The sequence below is a fragment of the Bubalus kerabau genome, chromosome 8, assembly GCF_029407905.1.
Source record: "Bubalus kerabau isolate K-KA32 ecotype Philippines breed swamp buffalo chromosome 8, PCC_UOA_SB_1v2, whole genome shotgun sequence".
In the NCBI taxonomy this organism is placed as follows: Eukaryota; Metazoa; Chordata; class Mammalia; order Artiodactyla; family Bovidae; genus Bubalus; species Bubalus kerabau.
This window is the reverse complement of record NC_073631.1, coordinates 33,844,758-33,870,986: the sequence shown is the minus strand read 5'-3', so window position 1 is coordinate 33,870,986 and position 26,229 is coordinate 33,844,758. Positions and strand designations below refer to the sequence as shown.

Sequence of the window (26,229 nt, the reverse complement as noted above, 5' to 3'; positions counted from 1 at the left end):
AATGATCTAATTTAGAGTTTGAAGGCATCCCCATTTCGTCTGAATTACCTTCTAATGGGCTTCTGTCAAATCGTGTTTGCACAAGGCAGAACCCTCAGTTGCCCTTTGACCTAGGCTTCTTGAAGCCAAAGGATAAGTCTTAGTGATTTCCCAACCCAGCCAAGCCTCTGGACATTCCCATAGACTCAGTAACCAGGGTGAGTGTATGTAACTCCTAAGTCTTAGCAGAATGAAATAGCCACCATATCTGGGACTAAGGGGCTGCAGAAGCAATGGAGTGCAGCAGCCTCAGCCCATGACCCTGGCTGACAGCATGCCTTGTTTGTTGCTGCAGGTGTTTTATCTTGTTTATACTTGAGACATGCTGATGCTAAAGGATGTTGACTTCTCCCTTGCAAGTAATCAGCAACGCCATCCCAAACTAGGTCTCATTAGGCATTAACTCACTCCTGAAATTTCTCCTTTCTACCCTGGCCTGCTCTCTGGACTATCTCTTTGTAGCTGAACCTCCTCCTCCCGGCCTTTGCCGACCTTTCAGTCCTTGACCTTGGGCCACTGTGCGGTTGAGTCTCTGTCTGCTCATCTGTTGCTCACCAGGCCGTTCATTCGTTTTACAGGCAGTATTGTTCTGGATGGAGGGGCAGCACAGAGAACAAGACAGACCAAGTCCATGTTCTCCTGAAACAAATATCAGGGTAGAACTTGTCCTGTCCTTTCTCCTTGCCCTTCTCCTCTCCTTCCCCACCCACAATCTATTCAGTAACCAAGACCTAGTGTATTGGAACTAGAGCACTTGCTGAGAAAGATTTAATAAAATTTAAGATTTTATGTTAAAAAAAAAAAACACCTGTGTGATTTAATAACTCTCAAGGGTCACATGGGGAGTGTCTTGTATGAAGCAAAGAAGAGGATCTGACTTGTAGACAACTGATATTAGACCAGAAAGAGTGTTAGGAAAATAAAATGTGCAGGAATTAGATTGAAGTTGGCCTGGATCAGATTCCCAGCCTTGCCCTAATTGTAGGGTTCTGAGAAATCTTACTTTACATGATAATAATTATTAGAGGCAGTAAAATTCAATAAATATGGTTCTTCTCTAGCAGCCAGAACTTTCTGTCTTATCACGTTTACCGGTTTTCTCTGGGAGTTTGACCACATTCCATAACAACTTTGTGTTTGCTTTCGCACTATGGAAGTCAGACTTGACCTAGATTTTCTAAGTCTGGGGATGATGAGCCCTATTGGTCCTATTTAGGCTTTAGTTTGAATTATTAATCATATTATTCTTAGGATTTTTTAAAAGAACTAATGATCATTAACTCAAATACTCTCTTTCTGACAGGATGTGTTTGCTAGGCAAGAACCTTGGAATCTGGTAAATTTAAACCACTGCTCACCTTGACACACATCTGCTTACTTTATCTTTCCCTTAGCTGCTCTGTTAATCAGGTCTATCTTGCCAGCGATATCCTTTTTTATTTTTTTTCTAAAGCTCTGTTTGCTTTTTTTTTTTTTCTGTAAGAAAATAGAATCATGAGATACATTGTCAGCAAATTCTGTGAAGGTTGTTCTTCGACAAAATTGTTTTTGGCCGGAGGAGATATTTTTTTCAGATAAGTATTCCAGTTCTGCGGTACCCACATTTACAAGAATAGGTGCGGGCACTGATGGTTTGCTTTGCTCAGCTGTGTGTGAATTTCCATAGTGCAAGATGAGGAGAGATTCCCTAAACACTAAATCACACGCAGCTTTCCTCTGTAGGGGACCAACACTTCGGGCTTCTGGGGAAAAAGTGAAGTCAAGACAACCGAATTTTGTAGGGTCTGAGGATTTGGGAAAATGTGAAGGTCATCATCTCCAGCCTTACTCACTGAAGAAGCACCTTCACTTGTCGATAATGTTACTGCCAGACTCTGCTCCAGTTGGAAAAAGAGGTCATTTTGCCTCTGTATTTCCTAAAATTGACCTTGAATCTGCTTCCTCCAACTCACGATTCATTAACGGAAGGTACTTTTCTACAACATCACCAATAATCCTGTTCCACAAGGCAGCGTAGCTCAGAAAGTGAAAATCTCCTGCAAGGGTTTCATTGTCCCTATCTTTTTTTTCTTAGACATTCCAACTACCTGAACACACCTCAAAGGGCATGTTTCCCACACCTTCTTGTAGCTCCTTGGTGCAGAGTCCCATGTGCTTTGATCAGCAGACTCCTCTGCCCACAGACTCCTCACAGCCCTCTTTTGTTTTGTTGGAGATAAGATTCACATAGCATAAAAGTAACCATTTTAAAGTGTACAGTTCCATGTCTGCCCAGTGCTTGAGCCCATCAGGCCCAAGGCAGCTTATGCCCTGGAAGCCCTGCCAACTTTAGTCTTCAGGTCTTTTGGTGCCCAAGTTCTGTGGGCATCAGATTGAACTGATCCCTGCCATGTTTAACTCAGTTCTTGCGAGCACTTCATTTCCCTCCTGCTGGGTCTTGGACTTTGCTCTTGCTGAGCTGGTGTAGTTGTGGTCCTGAGACTACGTTCAGTCCTTGTCAACCCTCTTCTCCTCTTGGAACTCAGGATGCTGTAGACACCTCTGTTGCTTACACGCTGAGCAGATTGGCTTGCTTTGGCTGCCAGCACCAGGGTAAACTAGTCCTTGCCATAGTTGTAGTCTCTAACGTGTATTAGTGACCATCTTCCAGGGATGTCTGTGGTTCTGGTTAAGAGCTCTGTTGTTGGGTCTTCCTGGGCTCAATCTCAGCTTTAGCACACACACCCTCACCCTGGGATCTGGCTTGGCCAAGTTACTTTGTCAAAATGAGAGATTTAATAGTATTTACCCTGTGTGGGCTGTGCTGTGCTTAGTCGCTTAGTCATGTCTGACTCTTTGCGACCACATGGACTGTAGCCCACCAGTCTCCTCTGTCCATGGAATTCTCCAGGCAAGAATACTGGAGTGGGTTGCCATGCCCTCCTCCAGGGGATCTTCCCAACCCAGGGATCAAACCCAGGTCTCCCGCATTGCAGGTGGATTCTTTACCATCTGAGCCACCAGGGAAGCCAGAATTGTTGTAATGGTTAGATAAGAAGGTGGCTTAGATGGTAAAGAATCTGCCTGCAATGTGGGAGACCTGGGTTCGATCTCTGGGTTGGGAATATCCCCTAGAAAAGAAAATTGCAACCCATTCCAGTATTCTTACCTGGAGAATTCCATGGACAGAGGAACCTGGTGGGCTACAGTCCATGGGATCACAAAGAGTTGGACATGACTGAGCAACTAACACTTAGATAAGATAACGGAAGCTCATCTCCTAGCTTTGCTGACATATGGTGAGCCCTCAATAAATGTAACTGATTTATCTGCCTGGTCTTGACTTGATCCCTCCCTTGTTGCCTATTCCTAGTAGATCTGTTAGTTGCATATGGCAATGCTGTCTCCTTAGTTCTCCAACTGTAACTTCTACCACTGTGAGATAAAAATTATGTTAGCTTTCTTTAATGGTCTGCTAACTAATGATTACATGATGCTTTATACTTCACTATGTATATTTACCATGTATCCTCCTAAAGTGGAGAAGGAAATGGCAACCCACTCCAGTATTCTTGCCTGGAGAATCCCATGGGCAGAGGAGCCTGGCAGGCTACAGTCCATGGGCTCACAAGAGTCAGACATGACTTACCAACTAAACCAACTGACCAACCATCCTCTTAAGTATGGGCCAAATCTGGGGGCTGCCTTAGTGATTTTCACATTAATGACTCTCAGAGCCATATCCTGAATTAGAGCAAGTTGTGATCTCATAACTTCTTGTCTGTCTATGTCACTATCCAGGGTGACAAGCATACACCTCTTCTTTTCAGTTCACCTGTATCTGTTGGAGTGTCCCAGACTTCCAGCTGGTGATGGAGATGCAGAAGAGGGCGGGCCAGTGTCATCCACTGCCCGAGTAGTTGGGTGACCCTTCCTTAGGAAGAGCACCTCTCAGCAGACTGTCCACTCTTTAGCACCATCAGAGTCCACTACTTGAGATGTAGTCTGTGAGACTTATGCTGTCATTCTGTAAACCTCCACTCAAAATTGCACTTTTATCCTTTCCTCTTTCTGTTCATTCACTGATTCATTTGACTAATGTTCAAATATCTATGAAGTGCCAAGACCTGTTTGTTGGGAGTTCAGTGTTGAAGAAGATATAGTGCCTGCCCACGAATGAACCTATACTTTAGAAGGGAGACAAAAAAGGTCATGAGTGTGTGCTTTTTGAAATACTGAGTCTGAAGGATTCATGTGGCACCATGGGGTCCCAGAGAAGGGCCCGCCACATCAGACTGGAGGTAGAGGGGGCAGAAAACCTGGAGGATGTGATTCTTGAAGTGTACATTGTAAGGTGAATGCAAGTCTGACCAAGAAGGGTGGGGAATGAAGGGAGTCATAATAAGCTATTGGCTCTTGCCTGAGTAATAAAACACCACAAACTGGGTGGCTTATCAACAGGAGAAATTTATTTCTCACAGTTCTGGAGGCTGAGAAATCCAAGATCAGGGCACCAGCAGATTCAATGTATGATGAGAGCCCACTTTCTGGTTCATAGACAGCTTTCATTTTGCTCTGTCCTCACAGGGCAGCAAAGGGTCAAAGGATCTCTCAGGGGCCTCTTTTATAAGGGTACTTATCCCACTCAAGAGGTCTCCACCCTCAGGACCTAATCACCTAAAAGCTCTGCCTCCAGACACTGTCACGCTGGGGATTAGGTTTCAACATAGAATTTTTGGAGAGAGGACTCATTTAGTCCATAGCAAATGCCTTCCTATGAATCAATTAGCATCTTCAGTTACTGTGTTCACAGACTTGAGGGAAAACAGCATTGCATCTTGTACTACTAGTATGACTTCTTGAATGCCATGGCGTCAAGCTAGATGGTTCTGTGCATCCTTCATGTGACAGTCTCTGTGCTGCCTGCTTTACACAGGTCTGATGATGGAGCCAGCCTGCGTCACGGGAGGAGTGTTGAGGATCCTGCTTGGGGCAGAAGGGGAGCTTAGAGGGTGCAAAATCCACATCTTCCCCAGTTGGGCCCACAGGGTGACCTGTTCCTACCCACACCGTATTTTCCTTGTGCCCTAGACTGGGGGACAGTACCATTTAGTGCAGGCCTTCTCAGGGTTATGTTAGTTACGGGGTCTCTTATATGTCAGTTGCATGGGAGCTTAGTCTGATAGAATTTTGACAGATGGAACAAGTTTAACACTCAAGTTCAAAGCATAGTTATCTCATGTAATGAGTGTTATAATAGAAGGGTGACTGAGGAGAGGGTAAAGGCAGCCTTGGAGGAGAGTGACTGTTGAGATTGAATCTGTGTTTTAAAGGTAATCCACACACTCACTGTCTCCCTTGCTCATGAACTTGCAAGCTCAGTAAACCATTATCAAGTTAATATCATTTGCCAGACCTTGAGCTGTGTGTTAGGAAGAGAAATAGAAGTCACAGTCCCTGCCCTCAAGATGTCATCATATCGCAGAGACCACAGAAAGAGCTGATAATCAGAGGTCAGTGTGATGGATGTCATGACAGAGTTCTTTGAGCATCTCATTTGGACAGACAGTGTTACTGGCAGGAGATTTGTCAAAGAAGCTTCCTTAGATGTGGTGATAATACGAGTTTCATTGTATGGAATGATTTGTACCTTTTGGGGTTCATAGACTCCAGTGAGACCTAGAATTCTGGACTCTGGAAAACTGTGCCTACATATAAAAAATCTTGTATACTTTTCGAGGGTTCTCTGAGTCCCTGAAACCCATCCATGAACCCCCAGCTAAGTTTATGCTCACAGAGTAGCAGGGACACGATGTCATGGAGAGTATCAGTGGCTGCTTTCTGTGAGCACTTGGGAGAAGAACGTTTCCCATCAGAGATAATAGAAAATCAAGCAAGTATTTGTGACAATTTCAGCAGGCCTGAGAAATCCCTTAGTAATCACTTTTTCTTGCTAGTGCCAGTGATAAGTGAAAATATAAATGCAGTCAGAGATTTGGTTTGGGACTGCCTAGACCGGCTAAACTGTGAACATCAGTTCTTGACTTTATATTTTTATTACCCTATATGTATTTCATCTTAAAAATAAATGTCTTTCATGTGAATAAATGAAAGAAGAAGAGTTGGATTTTAAGTATAAATGCTGATCTTGGTCTTGGAATTTAATCTAAAGTAAGTCAAAGATACAGGTTCTGTCATTCATTGAGAATTCACAGGCAGAAGAGCAGTGTAGCCATAAAAAGAAAAGAAATCATAGGTAGTTGCCCAAAGAATGGAACAAAGATGAGGAGCAGGGAAGATCCGAAAATCCTCCATTGTTTTTGTATTCCTCATGGACTCTGTTGAGAAGGTCCTGTGAGTCTGTGATCACACAGCTTTCCCTCAGCACTCACCCCCCTCCCACTTTCAGCTGAGGATACCTGTTTATTTTTGCGCTTCCTCTCCTCCCCCACCTCCCTGCTCATCCCAGACTGCATCCCAGACTACATCCCAAGGGCAAAGCGTGAAGAATCTATGTGGCCCAGTCCTTGGAGTTTCTTGTTCTTCCCAACATCCCTTCAAGAGAGTAGGGCAAAGAATGAGTTTCTGCGAGCCTGAGAGCTAAAGTGTGTGTCAGGGAGAGGAGAGGATTCTCGCTAAGCACGTACCAACCAGGGCTGAGCATCACGGGCCAAAGCAGGGCTCGGGGTGGGAATACGCCTCCTGGGAATACACCCTGCTCCCCACTGCACCCTCCTCTTCAGTGTTGCACCTGCAGAGCCCTTTCTCTTCTGAGGTCTCTGCCTCTTGTTCAGGCATTCTTCCTAGCTCACCCATCTTCTGAGCCCTGTTGCCTGTAATCACTTTTGGGAACATTCCTGAGTGTGACTCTCTCATCCTGCTGGCAAGGAAATAAATGTATTTTATTCTTAACTCCGATAATCATCACCTCCACTCTGCACCATGCTAATGGCAGGGCAGCATCTTAATGACCCTCGTCCACGGTCAGTGCCCTCTGGCCAGAGACCACTGGGAACACAGTTGTAGTTGAGCAAGTTGGGTTTGCTGCTTGGCTCGGGGATGGAGCACTTGCCCTGAGGGGAGCCGTGCAACAGCGCAGTGCAAGAAGGTGTTAGAAGGATTTACAGGACTTGGCGGTGTGTGTTTGGTGACTCTGGGGAGGATTTAAAGTATCGGGGCTTTGTTTTTGATCAAGCAGCTGGGTAACTCTGTGAGATATCTTAAGTCTTATCTCTAGGAGGAGCAGCAAAGCTAAGGCTGTCATTGGGAAAGAAGCAGCCATCACTGGTTAGCTGGGCTTCCTGCTACTTTCTTCTGTGACCAACATTTATGCTGTATCTTGTTCAGAGTGGCCATGTTTTTGTCTTGCCCCACCACAGCACGGAGTGACCTTCTCTAGTGTTGACTTTTTGCAGAATCTTTGACATTTAACAGGAGAACGCGGGGTTGGGCCCGAGTGCCAGGCCAGCTCCAGGTATCTGGGCTGCTTCTCCTTCCCGTTTTCACTGCTCTGAATTGCCCTGCTTCAGAGGTCAGCCTCCTTGATCAGAGCCTCCACCTGCTCGCCTGCCTACCTGTCCCCTTCACTCCTGTAAAGATTTGTCCTCAGCCCCTCGACGCTGCTCTGGTTTATCAGCTGTTCTTCCACTCACCAGACAGACGCCATGTGGTGATGAGCTGTGTGCATGTGTGCTGATGCGGCCCTGAGCTCCTCTCCTGCCTCCCGTCTCCATTGCTGATCACTTCCCCGGGGTGGGGGGTATCGTTCACTGTTCCCCGCTCAGGTTTCTGAACACCGTGGCAGGAAGGCCTAAAACCATACACATGTGTTTTCTACCCTCAGCAGCACAAAGCTGTCTGGCAATTGCTTTTTCCATAACTTGTTTATTCCCCGTTGGCACCCCACTCCAGTACTCTTGCCTGGAGGATCACATGGACGGAGGAGCCTGGTGGGCTCCAGTCCATGGGGTCGCTGAGAGTCGGGCACGACTGAGCGACTTCACTTTCACTTTTCACGCATTGGAGAAGGAAATGGCAACCCACTCCATTGTTCTTGCCTGGAGAATCCCAGGGATGGGGGAGCCTGGTGGGCTGCCGTCTATGGGGTCGTGCAGAGTCAGACATGACTGAAGCGACTTAGCAGTAGCAGCACCCCCTAAAGCCATTTCTCCAACAGTTTTCTGTTTGGGCCACCAGTGAATCCCCTCCTCCCAGAAGAGGGTCTCAACTCACACTCTGCAAAGATGATGGAAACCACCTCATCTGTTCTACCTCAGCTTTCTTCTTTTCCCTGCTCTATTTTTTTTTTTTTTTTCCTAAACCTCCATTGTCTTCCTTCCCCTGATACTCTCTGAAAGGAGGAACTCTTGGTCCTGTGGTAGCCTCACCCCTCCACACCTGTTCCTGACCTGTCTCGCCTTCTCTGCATCACCCCTCACCTGCCCCCCCACCTCCCCAGCCAGGCAGCGTCTTCAGCCAGACTCCTTCCCTTCCTGGTGACATTCTGAGGTGATCTTCCTCGTCTGTGCACTTCCTCCACGTTCACTCACACTTCAACACTCCCCTTCCCACCGCTGGACTTAACCGTGGTCTTGTCATCACTTTCTCGTAGACTCTTCATCTTTGTAAACTTGACATCAGATAAGCTTTTCATCGCCCTCCACCTACTCCTGGCTCATCTTGGTTTCACTTCTTCATCATCTCTTTAGTAGGTTTCCTCGTGACTCTGATCCCCCTCTTTTCCTCTCTACTTCCTATGTTTTCTCTTCCTTTATCCATCTTCATAATCCCCTTTCTCTCCTGCTTCCCTTTAACAGTCTCACCCACTCCCTAACTGGAATAATTCACAGATTTGTCTCTGTCCTTGGCCTTCGTACAGGGGCCTCGTTCTTTATGTCTAACTGCTTGCTAAACATCTACAGCATGATGTATTGTCAGTCCTGAAACATCAGTTGTCTGAAACCAGATCCATCAGTCTCAGCAGAACCAGTTTTTTTGCCCCATTTAATGGTACTTCCATTCTCTGTCACCCACAGATCTGGGATTCCATCTGTCATCTTTGACAATCAAATCCCATGAGTTCTACCTTTGCTTTTGTCTCTTGCATGTGGCCTCATCTTGGGGAGCTCACCACGTTAGACTTGCGTTATGGAGCTATTACCTTGTCATCTAAGGGCAGGGCACCAGTCTTACTCACCTTTGCTTGCACCTTAGTGGCTGGCACAACACCTTCCCCACAGGAAACCCACCCCCCTCCACTGTCTGTTGAATGATTGTCTATAAGTTAAGCATTTTAATGCTCTACTTGCATTTCACAAACTATTTGTCATTGAATGCATTTCTTGGCATTAGTTCACTGAATACCTTTATTCTTAGCTGAGCAAGCACCAGAATGAAGTTTCATGACCAGAGCCTCAACTCTGGTACTTCTGCTTTTTTCAGGAAGAGCAGTTTGGCATGGGTTGGACACAGGCATTAATTTCACCTTCCTTCTTGAGAGCAGGTATAATACATAGGGTTATTATGTTGTCACGGCAATTTCAGATAACTTCCATCTCCCTCTATACATTGATTTTTCTGCTTTTTCGCTTCTTTATTTTTTAACAGGTTTTCAAAATGGAAACGACCACTGTGACATAAGATGCTATTGATAGTACATCAATATGGTTCAGCTAGGCCCCTGCCCAGCAGAGTGTAGCTGCTCCGAGCACAGCCCTGTAATACATATTAGTTACACAGACATTAGGGAAGCCCTTCCCATCCATATGTATGCACAGGGCCTGCGGAAGTTAATAATGCCATACATCACATGCACGTAGGATGTAAAATGTACTTCAAAATGACAGCGGGCTCATATAAAACGAGTACTGGCTTAAGACAAGAGGAACACCAAAGGAAGCTTTTTGTCCTTTCAGACCTGCTCTTTACTGAATTATCTGCTTCTGTGTCTCAGTATCCCAGACTCCATTTTGCTACCCCCCCTACTTTTTTTTTTTTTGGTCAATATTATGCTCATCTTTCCAGCCACCTTATTTCACTTCAGCCACACGGATAACAAAAGAACCTCCTTGGAGAAATGAAAGATAGCAATTACACATTGGTATTCATGTTACAGGAGTCGCTGCCATCCTCGGGGACTTTAACAATGAATATCCAGCATTAATTGCCACAGTAACTGCGTGTCTGACCTTGCTGAAATGTAATACATCAGTTTTACATAGTAAAATTATTTGCTACTAATAGATTAAAAAGGCATGATCATAAAATTATATTGCTGTTTGGAATGACTAGTAGTTTTTATTTTTAAGAAGATCTTGGAGGACTCGAATGAGTAGCTTGCTACATTTTCTTAGAAATGAGAACATTGGGAGTTGAAATCTTAGTATTCCCACTGACTTGGTTGGCAATTACAAGAGTAGTGCCTTCCTATTCTTATGGAAGGTGAATAAAATACATTGGCATCTCCAGTTAATCAGTGGAAAACTGATTAATAAGGCATGGAGACATAGTACTTTTTATGTACTTGGGGGAAAATGTTCTTTTTGTGTGTTTATACCTAATTTATGTAGGTTTTCTGCCAGGAGCAGGAACATAGAAACGTGCCCGGAACCCTAGGACCTGTTTCCCTTTGTAAGGAAGTAGCATCATTTTTAAGGTGCTGCTTGTTGGCTCTCAGCTTCTTGCATCAATCTTTTGCTCAGACCCTCGGAGATACAGAAGTTAAATTTTCTCATGTGTGTCTCTCACACACCCCTTGCCCCACTCCCCCACCACAATTTCCTCTGGCTGGATGCTGCCAATCAGAATTTCACACTCCACACTCTGAAAGTGTTCATCAGTCGGGGCGGCTCCACACTGCTGGGTCAGCAGTGAGCCCGACTCCAGCAGAGCCTCGTCAGCGGCCACGCTGGGCTCCGGCTGTGGAAGCTGTGTGTGCAGAAATGAGTGATTGTTTGGCCTTCTGTCCGCGTTAAAAGTGATCGAGGTGAAGAAAGTCGGTGCAGTCACCCATGACACCCGAATTTCAGCCCAGATGAGCTTCTAACTAGAGGATCCATTTTTTGTTCATATCCTGGCAGAACAAGTACATGATACATGTGACGGCCATCTCAAATTTGCGTGGGCAGGGGGATGAACTGAATAATAGAATGAGTAGTGTTTTGCCCACCTTTTAAAGTAAGACTGTGATGTAAATGACAATACATAGCCATTGCATCTACTTAATATGGCTTGCTCATTGTTTTAGTGTTTTGTATGGTTTTCCAATTTTAACATAGTGGCTGTTTAGGAAGCAGTAACCAGGTAAAAGAATAGTACACATGCAATTAGTGTGTTGTGTTTCTGAGACTTTGAACTTTGGATTTCTTTATTCAGATCATTCAAGTAGTTTAAAAAATGAACTCTGACTCCCATCCTCACTGGGTTTTTTTCAGTTTCCTTTAAAGTATGTATGTCTCTCTAATGGTTTATGTGTCCATAGAACTTGATCCTGGACCCGTTACCATTAGACGGAGATTCTTGACCAGATTCCTAATTTGTTCTGAATCTATAAAGAAATTAGGTGGGAAAGCAACTTGAGAGATTGCAGCTTTTGTTAGCTTTTTTTGCCTTTTAATCTTCTCTCCCTTTTTCCTTCTTCCATCCATCACTCCTGTTGGCAATTAAAGCAGGATGATGAAGTGACGACGGTTGAGGTGAAAGAGCAGGACCAGAATGTCCTGGTGCTGAAGAAAGTGCAGAGCTGCGGCCCAGCCCCCCAGGCGGGGAGCGCCGAGAGTGATTGGAGGTGAGAGTTTTCACCGGAGCCCCGCGCTTGTTTCCTTTCCCTGCCTGCCTCCCCTTCTCCCGCTTCATCTCACTCGCTCTCTCTGCCTCCTCTTCCCTCCCTCCCTCCCTTTTTTTCTCCGCCTCTCGAGCGAGCTAGCTAGCGTTCTAGCTGACTGCAGAGCTCCTAGCAGCCAGATGGACTCGGTTCCCAGCGAAAGGACAGAGGTGGCAAGATCTCTGAGCGTCTAGGGGATGCCTTTGTTAGTGGTCGTGCACAATGGGCAGCTCCCGGCTGAGGGTCTTTGACCCTCACTTAGAAAGAAAGGATCCCGCCGCTGCCGCGCTGGCAGACCGAGAGCTGCCCCTGCCCACCTTCGATGTGCCTTATTTCAAATACATTGACGAGGAGGATGAGGACGAGGAGTGGAGCAGCCGCTCACAGTCCTCCACTGAGGAGGACTCGGTGGACTCTCTGCTTTCTGACAGATACGTGGTCGTGTCCGGGACCCCGGAGAAGATCTTGGAGCATCTTTTGAATGACTTGCACCTGGAAGAAGTCCAGGACAAAGAAACAGGTAAGGCAGGGGGGTGTCTCCCGCTTCTTCCAGACTGATAAGGGCTGCAGCGCCCTTATCAGTTTCCCGAGGGGCAAGGCTCCCTCCCTAACCAAAGCAGCAAAGCGCGGGTGGGGGGCGGGGAGGGGGGAGTGGAGGGGGGCGGCTGAGCCGGCAGACCTTTGTGCGCCTCCCGCTTAGCCTCCTGCCGTTTTGTTTAAATCCAGTAAATGGACGCATGGAGATCCCAGCAGCCGCCTGGTAAGTGGCTGTACAAAGAAAATGATAGGAAGGCACGTATTCTTGTTTTGCTGGCAATTTTTACCAAATCTCACCTAAAGGCAGTTGACAACAAGAGGCCAGCATCCAGTAGCCAGTGTTCAGTGGGAAGGATTACAAGGGAGATGGGGGTGACCGGCAAGCATTTACCTAGCCCGCCCGTGGGAAGCACTGAGCTGGCCGGAGGAGCCTCCCTGCCAAAATGTCAACAATTAATGCAACTATTCAGCAACTAGAAGCTTAGTGGCAACTTCTGCGTTTTTCCAAGTGTTTCACAAACTGCTCAAAGCAAGCCCTACTGTGCAGAATATGAGACTCATAGCTTCTCAGACTAGAAATAATTCACTGAAGTCTTCTTGGTCAGGTTCCTTGTCCTTCTATTTAATCCGCAGGCAAAATACCCGCTTAGCTTTTTCACCCTTGCACTTCTGGAAATGCTATCCCTGCATGATCTAGCTAAACTTCCTTCATCACACAGGGCAGTGCCGGATTCTTTTAACCAGGATTTGTAATTTGTTTCAGCCTGGAGCAGTTATCCCAATGAATAGGCCTCTGACTTTAGCCTGAATTCTGTGACTTGATCCCCTGACTAAAATGCACTTTTTGCTGCCACCATAGCACCTGTCGTGACCACGGCTTGCAATACATGGACTGCATCAATAAAAGGCATTTGGGGGTTGTGCTGGTACAATACTTTGTACTGATAACTCCTTAAGTTTTTCCCATGCAAGAAGGATTTTGAGAGGATAGCTCAGGTGAGAACAAGAATTTCCTTGGCTCCTAGCAGTTTTGTCTGAACTTAACGGATCTGTGCTGCATTATGAAGGACATTAAGAGGAACAAAGATATGTGAAATATGCAGTTGAGTTTTTAAAAAGGCAAAATGACTCCATCACTCATCCTACTGATAGTGTTATTGTTTGATCTCACAATTCAAATAAAAACTTTACTTTGCCTTATGTATATTTGGGGAAAAAAATAGCAGTAGTCATTTATACACAGGCTAAAAGAAAAATGTATTCTTGTGGCATTTGCTGGGTGGTTTTTGCTCGTCTGTCTATTAATATTTTGCACAATTGAGTAATGTTTGCAAGTTCTGCTTCATCAGAGGTGGTCATTATGGAACTGGCCATAATTTTCTGTGTACCGATTACCAGACCGCTTTACACAGGTGGTTTGGACTTGATTACAGACAGGTTATCTGCCATGAAGACACCTTTGAATATGGGTACCAGGTTGGGAGATTCAGTGGCTTGTTCCTAATAGCACTACAGTTCTATTCTGTAGCACAGGACTTCATGTCTAAGTTGTATAAATAAGAGTAGAGATTACTGAAGTCAATACTGGGCCAGCTGGTTTCTTTTTTTCTTTTGTTCTCACTGTCATTAGTTTTTTGTGAGGGATGGCCTTGTTGTTGTTTAGTCGCTCAGTCGTGTCCAACTCTTGTAGCCCCATGGCCTGTAGCCTGCTAGGCTCTGCTGTCCATGGGATTTCCCAGGCAAGAACATTGGAGTGGGTTGCATTTCCTCCTGCAGGGCATCTTGCTGATGCAGGGATTGAACCTGTGTCTGTTGGATTGGCAGACAGATCCTTTATCACTGAGCCTCCAGGGAAGTCCTGGTGCCTACTAACAAGCTCCCATACTTAATACTGGGAATGAAAAATCACCCTGATCCCTCTTAGTAATGCCAGCGGTTGCCTCCTGTTGGGAAAGGGTGTTGTAGCTGGTGTGTCGTGACTGTTAGTCCCAGGTTGTTTTAGATTATACCAACACTGGGGTCTCACGTGTCACTCTTGTCAGGCGCTGAGCAAAGCAGAGAGGACCAGGACTCAGTGGGGTGGCTTCAGTCCTGCTGGGCCAGCCTCTCCTCACTCCTACTCATTTCCTTAGCTTTTGCAGGGGACACAAATACATGTGTTTGCAGAGACACCTGAGGGGGAAAATGGTAATAATACGTCCTCTGATCAAAGGAGAGTTTTATGATAATGAAAAAATCAACTTTGGAGAGAGATGGATGTGTAATATCATAGGGACACCTAAGTAGAAGTCACACACAGTTCTTCCAAACTTCATGAACAGCACTTGAAGAAAATACAACAGAAAGACCCGTTTGTGGCTTTTGTTGATAAAACTAAAAGAAATCTCATAAATATAAGATCAGTTTCATGTAAAAATGGAAGAAAAGTGATTATGAGTTTGTTCTAGTTTGAATACCAAATGAATCACTTATTTTAAAGTAGCTGAGGCCCCTTGTCACTGATAGAGGTGAATTTCAGTTCTTTATCTTGTTCAGGCTGGCAACCCTCATTATAAAAGGCCTATGTATTCAGGGGTCTAATAGAGTCTCGTAAACATATGGAAGACAGATGGAGGAAAATGAGAAGGGGCTGTAATAAAAGTATACAGCAGTGTTTTTATGTTCTTGAGCGCCCCTTTTAGGGAGCTGGAGCCATATGGAGCCGGGTGGAGCCATATGGTGGTGGTCCACATGGCCCCAGTGGCAGTGAGGGAGAAAGGTACATGGGAGGAAATAAATGATTCAGGTTGGGATGAGCCTGATCTTGATTCTTACATTCCTATACCTGCCAGAGGCTGGGGAAGTTAACCAAACAAGAGATGCAAGTTATTCCCCATCTCTTTGCCACAAAAGTCACTTCATTGTTAAAGTGTAGGTGCACAGCCCAATAAAAGAGACTTATACTCAGAAAGGAAAGTTCAAGTGATTGCTAATTGATGTTAAGATGCAAGCAGGAAAAAAGGTTTACTTAATTGAGTGGAATAGAAATATGAGATAATGTATTTTTGTTATTACCTGAATTAAGAATAGAATAGAAAACAACAATTCATATGGTATTCTATCACCATATCAAACTGAGTTTTAAAAGCAAAAAATATTGGAGATGCTTACAAGCAACCTACTAATGATTTTCCTAAATTATTTGACCCACACGACACTATGCTTATTTTCATATCATAATCTTCTGTGTGCCTACCTTTCCCCTCTGGAAGTACCAGGCACAAAAACCCATCCTTTGATTATCTCTGGAATGAATGAATGCATAATCCTTCCTTGTTTAAAATTGAAAAACTATATGAGTCTGGTAACTGGATATCTGTTGGTGAACATGCAAAGACTGAAGCTGTTTGCAAAGATTTCCTTTTCTTTCAAGGTTCAGGTTCTGACTTGAAGGATTTGGAATGTTAGAGGAAAATCAAGCAGCTCTGTCTTCCATCTTCCCAGAAATAGGACAGATATCACTGGGCATTCCTAGCCCAGGAGAATTACACGGAAGGCAAGAAGCAAGAAAACCAGTTTGTTGGTGTGGAGGAGCTGGGGGGATGGAGGTCTAAGTCTGTACCACTGCCCTGGTCCGCAGTGGTGGCTGCTCCTGTTTAACCCCTTCCCCTCCCTGGAAAGGATGCAAGATGCTTCTGTTAGGAATAACGATTTCTGTTTCCCAGTGGGGCAGGTGGGGGAGACACAGTGTGTATCCGATGGATTACACAGAGAAAATCCTTCTTACTGATTTTTTTTCCTACATCTGCATTATGATGAGTCTACTTTAGGGGAAACGTGAGCAAAGGACATTATTTGCTGCCCTGTTTCTTCTGTGTCTTAGGGTTTTTTTCATCTTTTCAAAGCAAATATGCTTGTGATTACAGGTTTTCAAGAAAAACAGAGACTAGGATAGTGGAAACAGGTAAAGCCTATCAGCCAATGCTTACTAGGCTTGACCTGCTTTCTTCCAGGTATGCTTGTTCTTACTTCATGAGGTTGCCATTCAGGATATCGTGTACTCAGTGTGTGTTGACCACAGTTTAGTCCGTGCGAGTGGGTGTACTTTCAGTGGCATCTACAAGGCTCCTTACATCATGGAGAAAGTGAGTCCCTTACCTGTGTAGGGAGGCCACCACCTCTGTGAAAGTTAATACCTGGGTTATGTCACAGGAGCGTCTCACTTAATTGATGGGGTGCCACAGCTGCTCTCCATCTCCAGCTTAGTAGTGTTTTTGGAGCACTGCATTGATGGGACCTTGAGTGGAACTAGAACAGCATGACAGTTTTTCACTGACTTTTTTACCTTCTTCCGCCTGCCAACAGCAAACCTGTCCTGAATACATGATACATACTTCTTTTGAAGGAAAATTAAGAATGCCTTTTTTCCTGATCATTGGAAATACAGAAGACAATTTAGGTGAACTTCTTCCTTAATTTCCGTATCTTTTAGGATTTCTGAAAAGCTGTTGGGTCCTGTGTTCCAGGCTTTCTTTTGCAGGTGACAAGATCTTTTTAAGCCTGTGCCCGCATGGCTGTGGAGGACTAGAACTTTTGGGGGCTGGCAGAGAGCTTTTAGATGGTTGGGAGGCTCCCCATGGTTTTATGCAGTTAACATGCATGTAACATTATCTTGGATTTGTCTTTTTATTTTTGTGGTATCATGTGACACGTCATAGACCAGTCATAGATCTTATCTGTGGCTGCATCATTAGCTGCACACGGGGCATTTTTCAAAATACCAATATCTGAGTCCCACCCCAGGGATGCTGATTCAGTTGACCTAAGTTGAGACCTAGGTCTTATGGTCTTTGAAAGCTCTGCAGGTGATGCTGTGCGTAGCCAGGTCTGAGAGCCACAGAGCTAGGATGATGACTGTGTCTCCCCACTTTCTTCAAAGACAAATTCCAAGCGTCTAATAGTTATGTATTTGCCCCTGGAAGCTAGCGGGGGTCATTTCCACTTTCCTCCACTGCCCTCCCCACTCCCTCTCCTGGGCTCATATCTGGCCTCGTATCCACTGTTTCCTGCCCCAGTACCTCTGCAGCCTAAGTTCAGAATCACAAACCTGCATTGTTGGTCCAGCCTCTAAAACAGTTTTGAAAAGAGGAGATAATCCAGGGAAACAGTGGAGCTGGTCACACAGCTCTTTGCTCTCAATTCTTGGAATGAGGAGGCAATGGTATAGTGAGCAAAACCCATTTGGATTTTTGCCAGGGTTCTGTCATGCCCCACGGATCTCTGGGTGGTCCTTCAGTCTTACAGCTGAGAATGTTTACTTCTGTAAGAAATGATGTTTTGAGGAAGAATATGCAGACAGCAGAATAGAAGGGGCATTCAGATGAGATTCAAAGTGTTGGTTCCTGGTTCTGGACTCGATTAGTAAACCAGCCTGAGACCTTGAGCAGTTATACATGAAGTGATTTCTGAAGTGTCTTTCATCACTAAAATGCTTTGGTCCAAAGAGATTTATATCAACCCTTTCCTTTCAAAATATGTCACAGAACCATGGAATTCTAGATTTGGAGCCCCTAGTGTTCATGCAGACACCTGCCAGAACCTCACGGTCATTTTATGCTTACCTCACCATCACTTAGGCATGTGCAAGGACTTAGGTCATTTGGCCTGACTCTTGTTGCTCTTGTCTTCCTGCTGTATTTCTTCAGCCTCACTCAGAGAGCAGTTAGAATGTTGATGGGGTAACAGACTTGGAATTCAAGGCTCAGTGGCCCTATCTGGTGATGATTTAAGCATGTTTGTGTAGAACCTGGTCCAGTGGGAAACTTCTTAAGTTCCTTTCAGAAATTGTTATAATGTTTACAAAGAACAGCTTTGATTTATCACCAACTAGTAAAATACATTTGCAGAGACTTTTATTACCAGGCCATTTTGGGTAATTTAGAAACAGTCTTTTGCCAGAGAAAAGCAGTGGGTTTTCCCCCCAGTGATGAAATGTACTGCATCCTGGCTCTCAGACTAGCACTCCCTCTGTAATTCCTCTACTTTTAACTTTACACACTGCTCCTGTAATAAAATACAACAGTGTATTTTTGAGTGTCCAGTTTATATATACATGTGAAAGTGAAAGTTGCTCAGTCGTGTCTGACTCTTTGCAACCCCATGGACTATACAGTTCATGGAATTCTTTAGGCCAGAATACTGGAGTGGGTAGCCTTTCCTTTCTCCAGGGGATCTTTCCAACCCAGGGATCAAAGCCAGGTCTCCTGCATTGCAGGCAGATTCTTTACCAGCTGAGCCACAAGGGAAGCCCAAGAATTTTGGAGTGGATAGCCTCTCCCTTCTCCAGCAGATCTTCCCAACCCAGGAATCGAACTGGGATCTCCTGCATTGCAGGCAGAGTCTTTACCAACTGAGCTATTAGGGAAGCCAATATACATGTGATGAATGCCAAAGAAAATTTTAATTCCTTCCTTCCACAATTATCTCTGACCTCTACTATTATGTAGGCACTGTTGTAGCCATGGGACACAGCTATAAACAGAATACCGCAACTCCTCTGTGGGGCTTACATTTTAATGGGGGGAGTCAGCCAAAAAAACAAAGAAGGAACCAGTGGATGTGAAATGAATGGGTGCTAAATAACCAATCTCATTACAGGCACTAGTGTGGGAGAACTGTATCTATATGTCATTAAAGATAAAGAAGCTATATTTTAGCATATCTGAAGTAGTATAGAGAATTAACATGAAGCTTCTGGTCCTATTCAGCAAAGTTCAGAACCGAAGGAAATAGTTGAAAAAATAAATAGATACAAGACATAAAAGGAATTTGAAGTAGGCATGGGTATCCCCAGATAGTACTTGCTTCAGCTAGAAGTTGTAGGCTTTGTATCCCTGTAGTTGCTTGGTATCAGCTGTTTACCTTCCTGACCTGTGCAGATAACTTTCTCAGAGACTCATAACTGGACTAGGTTGCCACTTGAGGTCTTTTTCAGCTTTATGGAGCTGTCAATTTTAAATATTAGGTTAATTCTGTTTGCATACATGCTAATGAAAAAAATCAACGAAAGACTGAAGAAATTCATTAGCCCTGACTCCAGCTGCCTTGGGTGTGCCTCAGATGCAGATGAGAGACCCACTGTTCAGCAAAGGCTTGTTTTTCCAAATAAGGTGAAGGCTTGAAACAGCAATCCAGAGTGACAGTGAAAATCCCGAAAGTGCCGTTGAGAGAGCACTAGGAATAAAAGTGCTCATATAAGCGTCTGGTTTCTGTTCCACTCTGTAATCTTTGTGCATTTGGTTTGGTTTCTTGGCAGTTCCCTTAGCTTCTCTCCTAATTGCTAATATGGAGAATGTGTTGTTATTGCTGATTGCAATCGAAGTATTGGAAGACTTTATAAATTAATATTGACCAAGTGACAAGATAATTAGAATTGTGTAGAAATTTCTTTCTCGGTTGCCTCATTTATGAAAGCAAAGAACTTAGATCACATGACGTCTGAGGCCCCCTCCAATTTTGAGAGCCAGGTTTTGATACCACTCCATTTATCCGAACGTCTGCTCCCTTAGAATGATGCTTGTATGGGATGATTATCTCCAGCTAATGGACAGAGACACCAAGGCAGAAGTAGTTAACTAAGGTGCTTCAGAGATAGAGGGATCATTTGAATCTGGAAATGAACCCAGCTGTGTTCGTAGCTTTATCTCAGACATCTTTTTTGTCTAGTTACTAGAATCATGGATAAAAGGCAGAATTGAAGGAAAAAATCTACCATTCACCTCTAGCTGTAAATCTCAAATCAAGCATTTTAGTAGTCACTTTAGGGAGAACTACTCTCCAGCACAAAGACTTGCTTCTTGGTCTCCAGCTGTGAGTAAAGTGGCCACTGCATTGGCTGACTGCTTCCAGAAGGTTACACAGGACAGAGGGTGTGAGGGAAGAGGTCCTAATTATCAGCTGATGCTGTATCAGACCACTCACGTGAGAAATGATTAAAAATCAGATTTTAACTGAATTTCATTTGAGGTGTTCATCTTCTGAACTCACCTATTCACACCACCTTTGAACAAGTGATATTATGAATAATAACAAGGGAATTGATGCTTTTACACTGCCAGTAGATTGTGGGTTAATTAATACTCCTGTTGGTAATGAAGCCAGGTGAAATGAAGTGAGACAGAGCTGAAGCATAAGGTCATTAATGTAGGCTGATTAATAATGGAAATATGGAAGTTTTCATTACAACATGAGCGATAGGAAAAGGAGATGTTTATTGGATAAGGATATAAGTAGAAGTACAGCCTACTTTTCAGGGAAGCTATTCCTGTTTAGAACACATTGGGTCAGTGGAATACATTTTTTAAAATCACATCATTTTCATGTTTGTACCACATGATCTCTTCCAGGACAAGTATAAGTCTAGAGCATATAGAAACAAGCTAAAGTACTGTAGGGCTGTGGGAAATTAATTTCAGGAGGATCTGAAGATAGGAAATGGAAAATGAAGCACGCAAGGGGCAAGAATTACCTTAGAAAGTAGACCTTTAGTCTCCTGACTATAGGGATTTTGAAAAACTTGTGCCTCTTCACAAGAGTTTTTGGACTTTCTTCTTTGAATACTTCTTCAATATTTTAAGGAAAATATCAACTTTATGATGGGTTAGAGTGAAGGCCAGGTCCTGGACACAGGAAGCGAGGTAGAGGATCTTTGAAAGTTTCTTTGGCACATTATGTTCTAAACGAAATACACATGTGACTGCTTGTTTCTGTGAAGTCTGTCCTGGTGGTGTGTCCTCAACCCCCCAAACCACCAGGGTCTCCCTTTGTAAACTGTAGCCAGAGCAAAAGACTTAGAAATGAATGGAGTTCCTCCTTTATTCACCTTTGCACATTTTATTTGCCTTATTCCCCTTATTTCCATTTTCTTTGCTTTCCCTCTGCCTCAGATGCTCAATTTGGTCCTCATATCTTTAGATAGACAGCTGTGGGGAACCTTAGGTGTTTCTTCTTTGTAGTTCAGTAAATTCTAATTTCCTAGAATGGCTAGTGGATAAATTATTACAAATAATAAAATACTCTGGTACACTGAGAGTTGCCATACATATGTGCATAAATTACCAAATTTCAAAGAATCAAAATATATAAAATTACCATCTATTTTTAAATATAAAGCATAAAGGCCCTCTCTAATAAGTCACAAAATATGTAGAATATCTTTGATTTTATAATCATGTGAATAAGATAGTGACTTAAATCTGTATGGTCTCTTTGACATAGTGTGAAGGTTGCTTTTTAAACACAAACCCAGTATTACTTGTAGTTTTTCTTATAAAGATGTGTTTGAGAAAAGCTTTGTTTAGATTTCCCTTTATATTTTGTTTCCCTAATATATATCTTTTAAAAACAAAAGCTGCTACTTCTTTCTATTTATAGTTCTATAATCTATAATCTCTGTAGCACAGTTTCTCAGTTAATTTGTGCTGATTTTTATTCTTAATAAACTTTTGGGAGGGGGGAGTTCTTTTTAAAAGGAAAATGAATTTTTATTTCCTTAAAAAGAAAATGCCTTTCTCATCTTAAAGTTTTAAAAATGACCACATTTTCTCAGTGAATTTGGGGTATATTGGCACACTTAATATTGTACTTTAGTAGAAACACTTGTGATTTTGTGAGGGTCCAGCTGTATTTCCAGAAACTTGTTTAAATGTGTGATATGAGTCAGGTATTTTTGGAGCAGCAGATTCTAAAATTTCTAGAGATGTGATACTGTCTCAAAAGTGTGTTTAATTTTAGCAGAACCATAGTTTTAATGTAGCATCAGCAAATGAAATTACTCAAGACTGTGTTTAAATCAATTCAGTGGATTAAAAACAACTCTCTTCTCTCTCCCTCTGTTCCCTTCTCTCCCTCAGAGATCTTGTGTGTCATCTTTTCTCTTGATGGAATTAATGTGAGATCATCAAATGTTCTTGTCTGTATTTTTAAATGCTGTGACATTGTCCTCAGTCAAAACTTTTAGGGTCCTGTCAGAAAATGGAGGAAAAAGTGATTCTTCTGTACAAGAGTGTGTATTTCAGATAGTCTTATAAGTGTCAGGAAGGAATGCTAGTGGATGGCAGTCTGTTGATTATAATCACCGCATGTTAAAGTCTCTCACAGCGTGTTTCTATCAAATTACGGCTTTAGGTAAAGTGTACAAAACCACAGAATTGTTGTAATTGACAAGCACATGTCTAAAAGGTATATTCTTCAAGTGAGAGAATTTCTGTCTTTAACACACCTATAATTGAGCTTTTCCTCATTTCTCTCTGCAGTCTTTCTCATTATAACCTTCCCCTCCCATTTCCCATTATCCTCATTTTCTGCCCTTGGGGCTTTCTTGCTCTACAATCGAAACCATTCTTTTCATTCTGTTTGCTGCTTTTTTGCCTTGTACTTAAGGCTGCTGTTTGGCTGTCAGTCCTTCCCCCAAATCCCAGAAATAAATATGAAATGAGACAGAATTGGTAGGTATGGGTGAACAGAAAATGTGGAAAACTAAAATGTCTTATTGTAACACCCAGAATATCTTGTTGTAATCTAAATAGTGGCAGATTACTTTCAGAGCAATGCTATATCCTTTTCTGCTTCATACTTATACTTCTTGTCTGTTTTTAGCATACAGGATACTTGATGAACCTTCTAATTTTTAAATCTTTTAATCCTATAAATGAGCTTCACTAAGTGTGAAGATGAAAAGCAGAAGTTAAAATTTCCCATCTCATGCCTGGTAGGACATTTCTACTTAAATGCTCAGTCTAAAAAGGAACAGGAGTTTAGGTGAGTGGTGTTTATATCAGCGCTGGTGATAGATAGTAGTTTTAATATTAAAGCATCTGGTATTTTCCTTCTACATCGCTTTCTGTGCCTTAAATAGTCTTGTTATGAAGAAAGATTTACATAGTATTTAGAGCAAGTTAGTCCCCCCCCCCACACACAGAATTTTCTTCCTGTTTTGCTTGATAGCACGTATTTTGTTTTTGTGTAGCAGGCTTATACATATTGTAAATCCAGTGTCATGTGTTTTGCTAAGGAAAAAAAAAAAAGCACAGAGAGAACAGGGTGGAGATATTTCCATCCTAATTTTAGCTCTTGTCCCCAGAGTTGAACATGTAAAATGTGACCTCCTGTGTCTTAGTTTGGTTTGGTCTGAATTTGAAGGCATTGCAAAGCCATTTTCATTCACCACTGATGACTTTTATAGAAAGATTTTATTTAGGCTCAAATTCTGCCATTGCTGATTGGCATATTGTGAGTGTATCATATCTCAGAATTATTATGACCATTTACACTATTTGACCATATTCTGGGGGAGGTTGTTGGTTCTTTTAAAAATAAATCAAAAACATGCAAGGCAAATATTTCTTTATCAGCACATTCTAGAAATTCACAATAGTGAGATTAGGGTAAATTCACAAAATTCATCTCTCTTTAAATGTACTTTTCCTGCTTATGATAGTTGAGAAACTTGAGAACGAGACCACATTATTGATACTGTATTTGAGTTCCTGAAAATTTTCTGTGTGTATATATTTTTTGTGATTAGGCATGGCTGCATATAACAGAAAATCTCAAACAGTGATGTACATAAATATCCATATACTTCTGTCTCATGTGAAAATAGAAATAAAGAAATGCACTCCAGAGCTGGTAAGGCGCATCTGAAATCAGCTAGAGGTGTGATTCCTTCCAGCTCTTTGCTCCAGTGTCCCTATACGTTTCTGTCCTTTCAAAGTAATATAAACATATTGTAATTTAAAGTGCCATGTAAACACTTTTTTAAAGCCTATAAAGATTAAGTCTTATATTTTTCCCCATAGGTGAGTATTTACACTAATCTCATGTATTCTTTTTTTAATTGAAGTATAGTTGAGTTATAATGTTGTGCCAATTTCTGCTATACAGCAAAGTGATTCAGTTATATACATTAAGACATAATTTTTTTACATTCTTTTCCATTGTAGTTTATCACGTATATTGAATATAGTTCCCTCTGCTATGCATTAATCATAATCTCATGTATTCTTACTTCTCAGGGCTTATTTAACTGTAAGTACCTTTCTCTTGTGTAATTTGAACCACTGACTTCATGATTGAGAATTCTTCATCTTTTACTCCCAAATTCTCCCTACTAGTTGTGAGAAATATTTTTCATAAATAAACTTAACATATACAAAGAAGTAGTTCATGTCATAAGGTTTTGAAGAAGTTTTTTAAACACTAGCACAAATTAAAATTATTCTTCTCAGGGTAGGCTATAGTTTACCATTTTATATATTATTGTATTCCTGGTGATATTTCAGAACTCATATGTGCCCATTACATATGTGTGGATCAAATCACCGTGAATCATGCTAACAGAGAAACTTAAAAATGTTCTTAGGCTTGTGAGTAGTACATTTACTTTAAAACAAAACAAAACTGACTTATTATTAGAACCATTTGAGACAAGGAATATGTATGAGTGCCTTCAGCCAAAAGGCAAAAATACCTTGCCCAGTGGCAGGTGATACATGTTTAATGGCCTGTTTACCCAGACGTTGGACTGACAGGTGATAACTGAGGTGAGGGACAGCCAAGACATTGACATGCAAGTCAGTTCTTTTGCTTTAGGAAAGAGTGAACACGATTTAACATGACTAATGATTTCCAGTATCTATAATGTCTAATACAGAGAAGTTTATGTAGAAGAAAAGGAGTTTTATGATTTGACCTTTAAAAAAAAATTGTTTTCCTTTCTGTCTTTACATTTCAATTGTTTAAAATATGAATATGTGTAGTGGCCATTAAAATATCTTAAAAGCATTGTGAATTTGTGGACTGTCTTAATCCTTCTCTGTGATAATCATTTCTACCTTTTGAAAAGTCAGTTGGTGGATCTCTCATAGCTGTGTGCTATTGCCAGGTGCTTGCTAGGAAATAGAAACAAAGTAGTGATTGAGTAGGGATAAAGGAACTCCAGCATGCTGGCACGTAGATGAAAAACAACTTCACTGGGGCATCTCTGGCCATTCAAGGCCCATAAAATGACTAGGTTCCTTTATCTATGGTGCTTTCCCCTATCTCAACCCAGGATTTTGTGACTTTCCTGCATTTCCTTTCCCCCTATCCCTGACACGGACATTTTGACTCGACACCCTCAGGAGAGCGTCACGCAGTTAGAGACATTGCTGAGGCCCGGGCCAGCTTAGGGCCTGAGCCCCTTCTGACATTAACTTGCATTAACATGGTGGTGGTTTTCCTTACTTATCTCAGTCTTGGTGTCACCATCCTGCAAAGATATAAGCCCTACCTGCCTCCTAGGGTGGCTGTGAGGAGCAGAGACCAGCTGGGTGAGGCTCATGCTACAGCTCACAGTATGTGGTCCATAAAGAGTGGCTGGGTTTTTTTTTTTTTTTTCACACTAGCACTCTTTTCCCTTCCAGTGTTTCCCTATCACCCACCAAAACCACCACTAGCTTTCTGGGGCATAGTAAGGAACAGGCGTGGTTCAAAGCAAATTTGAGTCTCTCTGAGGCTAAAACAAAACAAAATAAAAACAAGACTGGTCAGCAAAAACAAGACCAGGAGCTGACTGTGGCTTAGATCATGAACTCCTTATTGCCAAATTCAGATTTAAATTGAAGAAAGTAGGGAAAACCACTAGACCATTCAGGTATGACCTAAATCAAATCCCTTAGGATTATACAGTGTAAGTGACAAATAGATTCAGGGGATTAGATCTGATAGACAGAGTGCCTGATGAACTATGGTTCGTGACATGGTACAGAAGGCAGGGATCAAGACCATCCCCAAGAAAAAGATGCAAAAAAGCAAAATGGATGTCTGAGGAGGCC

The 26,229-nt window shown here is 42.7% G+C and overlaps 1 protein-coding gene across 4 annotated transcripts in view; it reads left to right on the top strand.

The window, feature by feature from the left end:
• Positions 1 to 26,229, top strand: part of RAPGEF5 (Rap guanine nucleotide exchange factor 5) — a 236,226-nt gene that overhangs the window by 152,008 nt on the left and 57,989 nt on the right. For 2 of the 4 annotated variants that reach the window (XM_055589976.1, XM_055589977.1), the window contains 2 exons: positions 11,688 to 11,803; positions 12,271 to 12,359. In XM_055589976.1, coding sequence (XP_055445951.1) covers positions 11,688 to 11,803; positions 12,271 to 12,359 — 205 coding nt within the window. Of the gene's footprint in view, positions 1 to 11,684; positions 11,804 to 12,270; positions 12,360 to 26,229 lie in introns of all 4 variants that reach the window. The other 2 variants (XM_055589975.1, XM_055589978.1) reach the window with 1 other exon arrangement.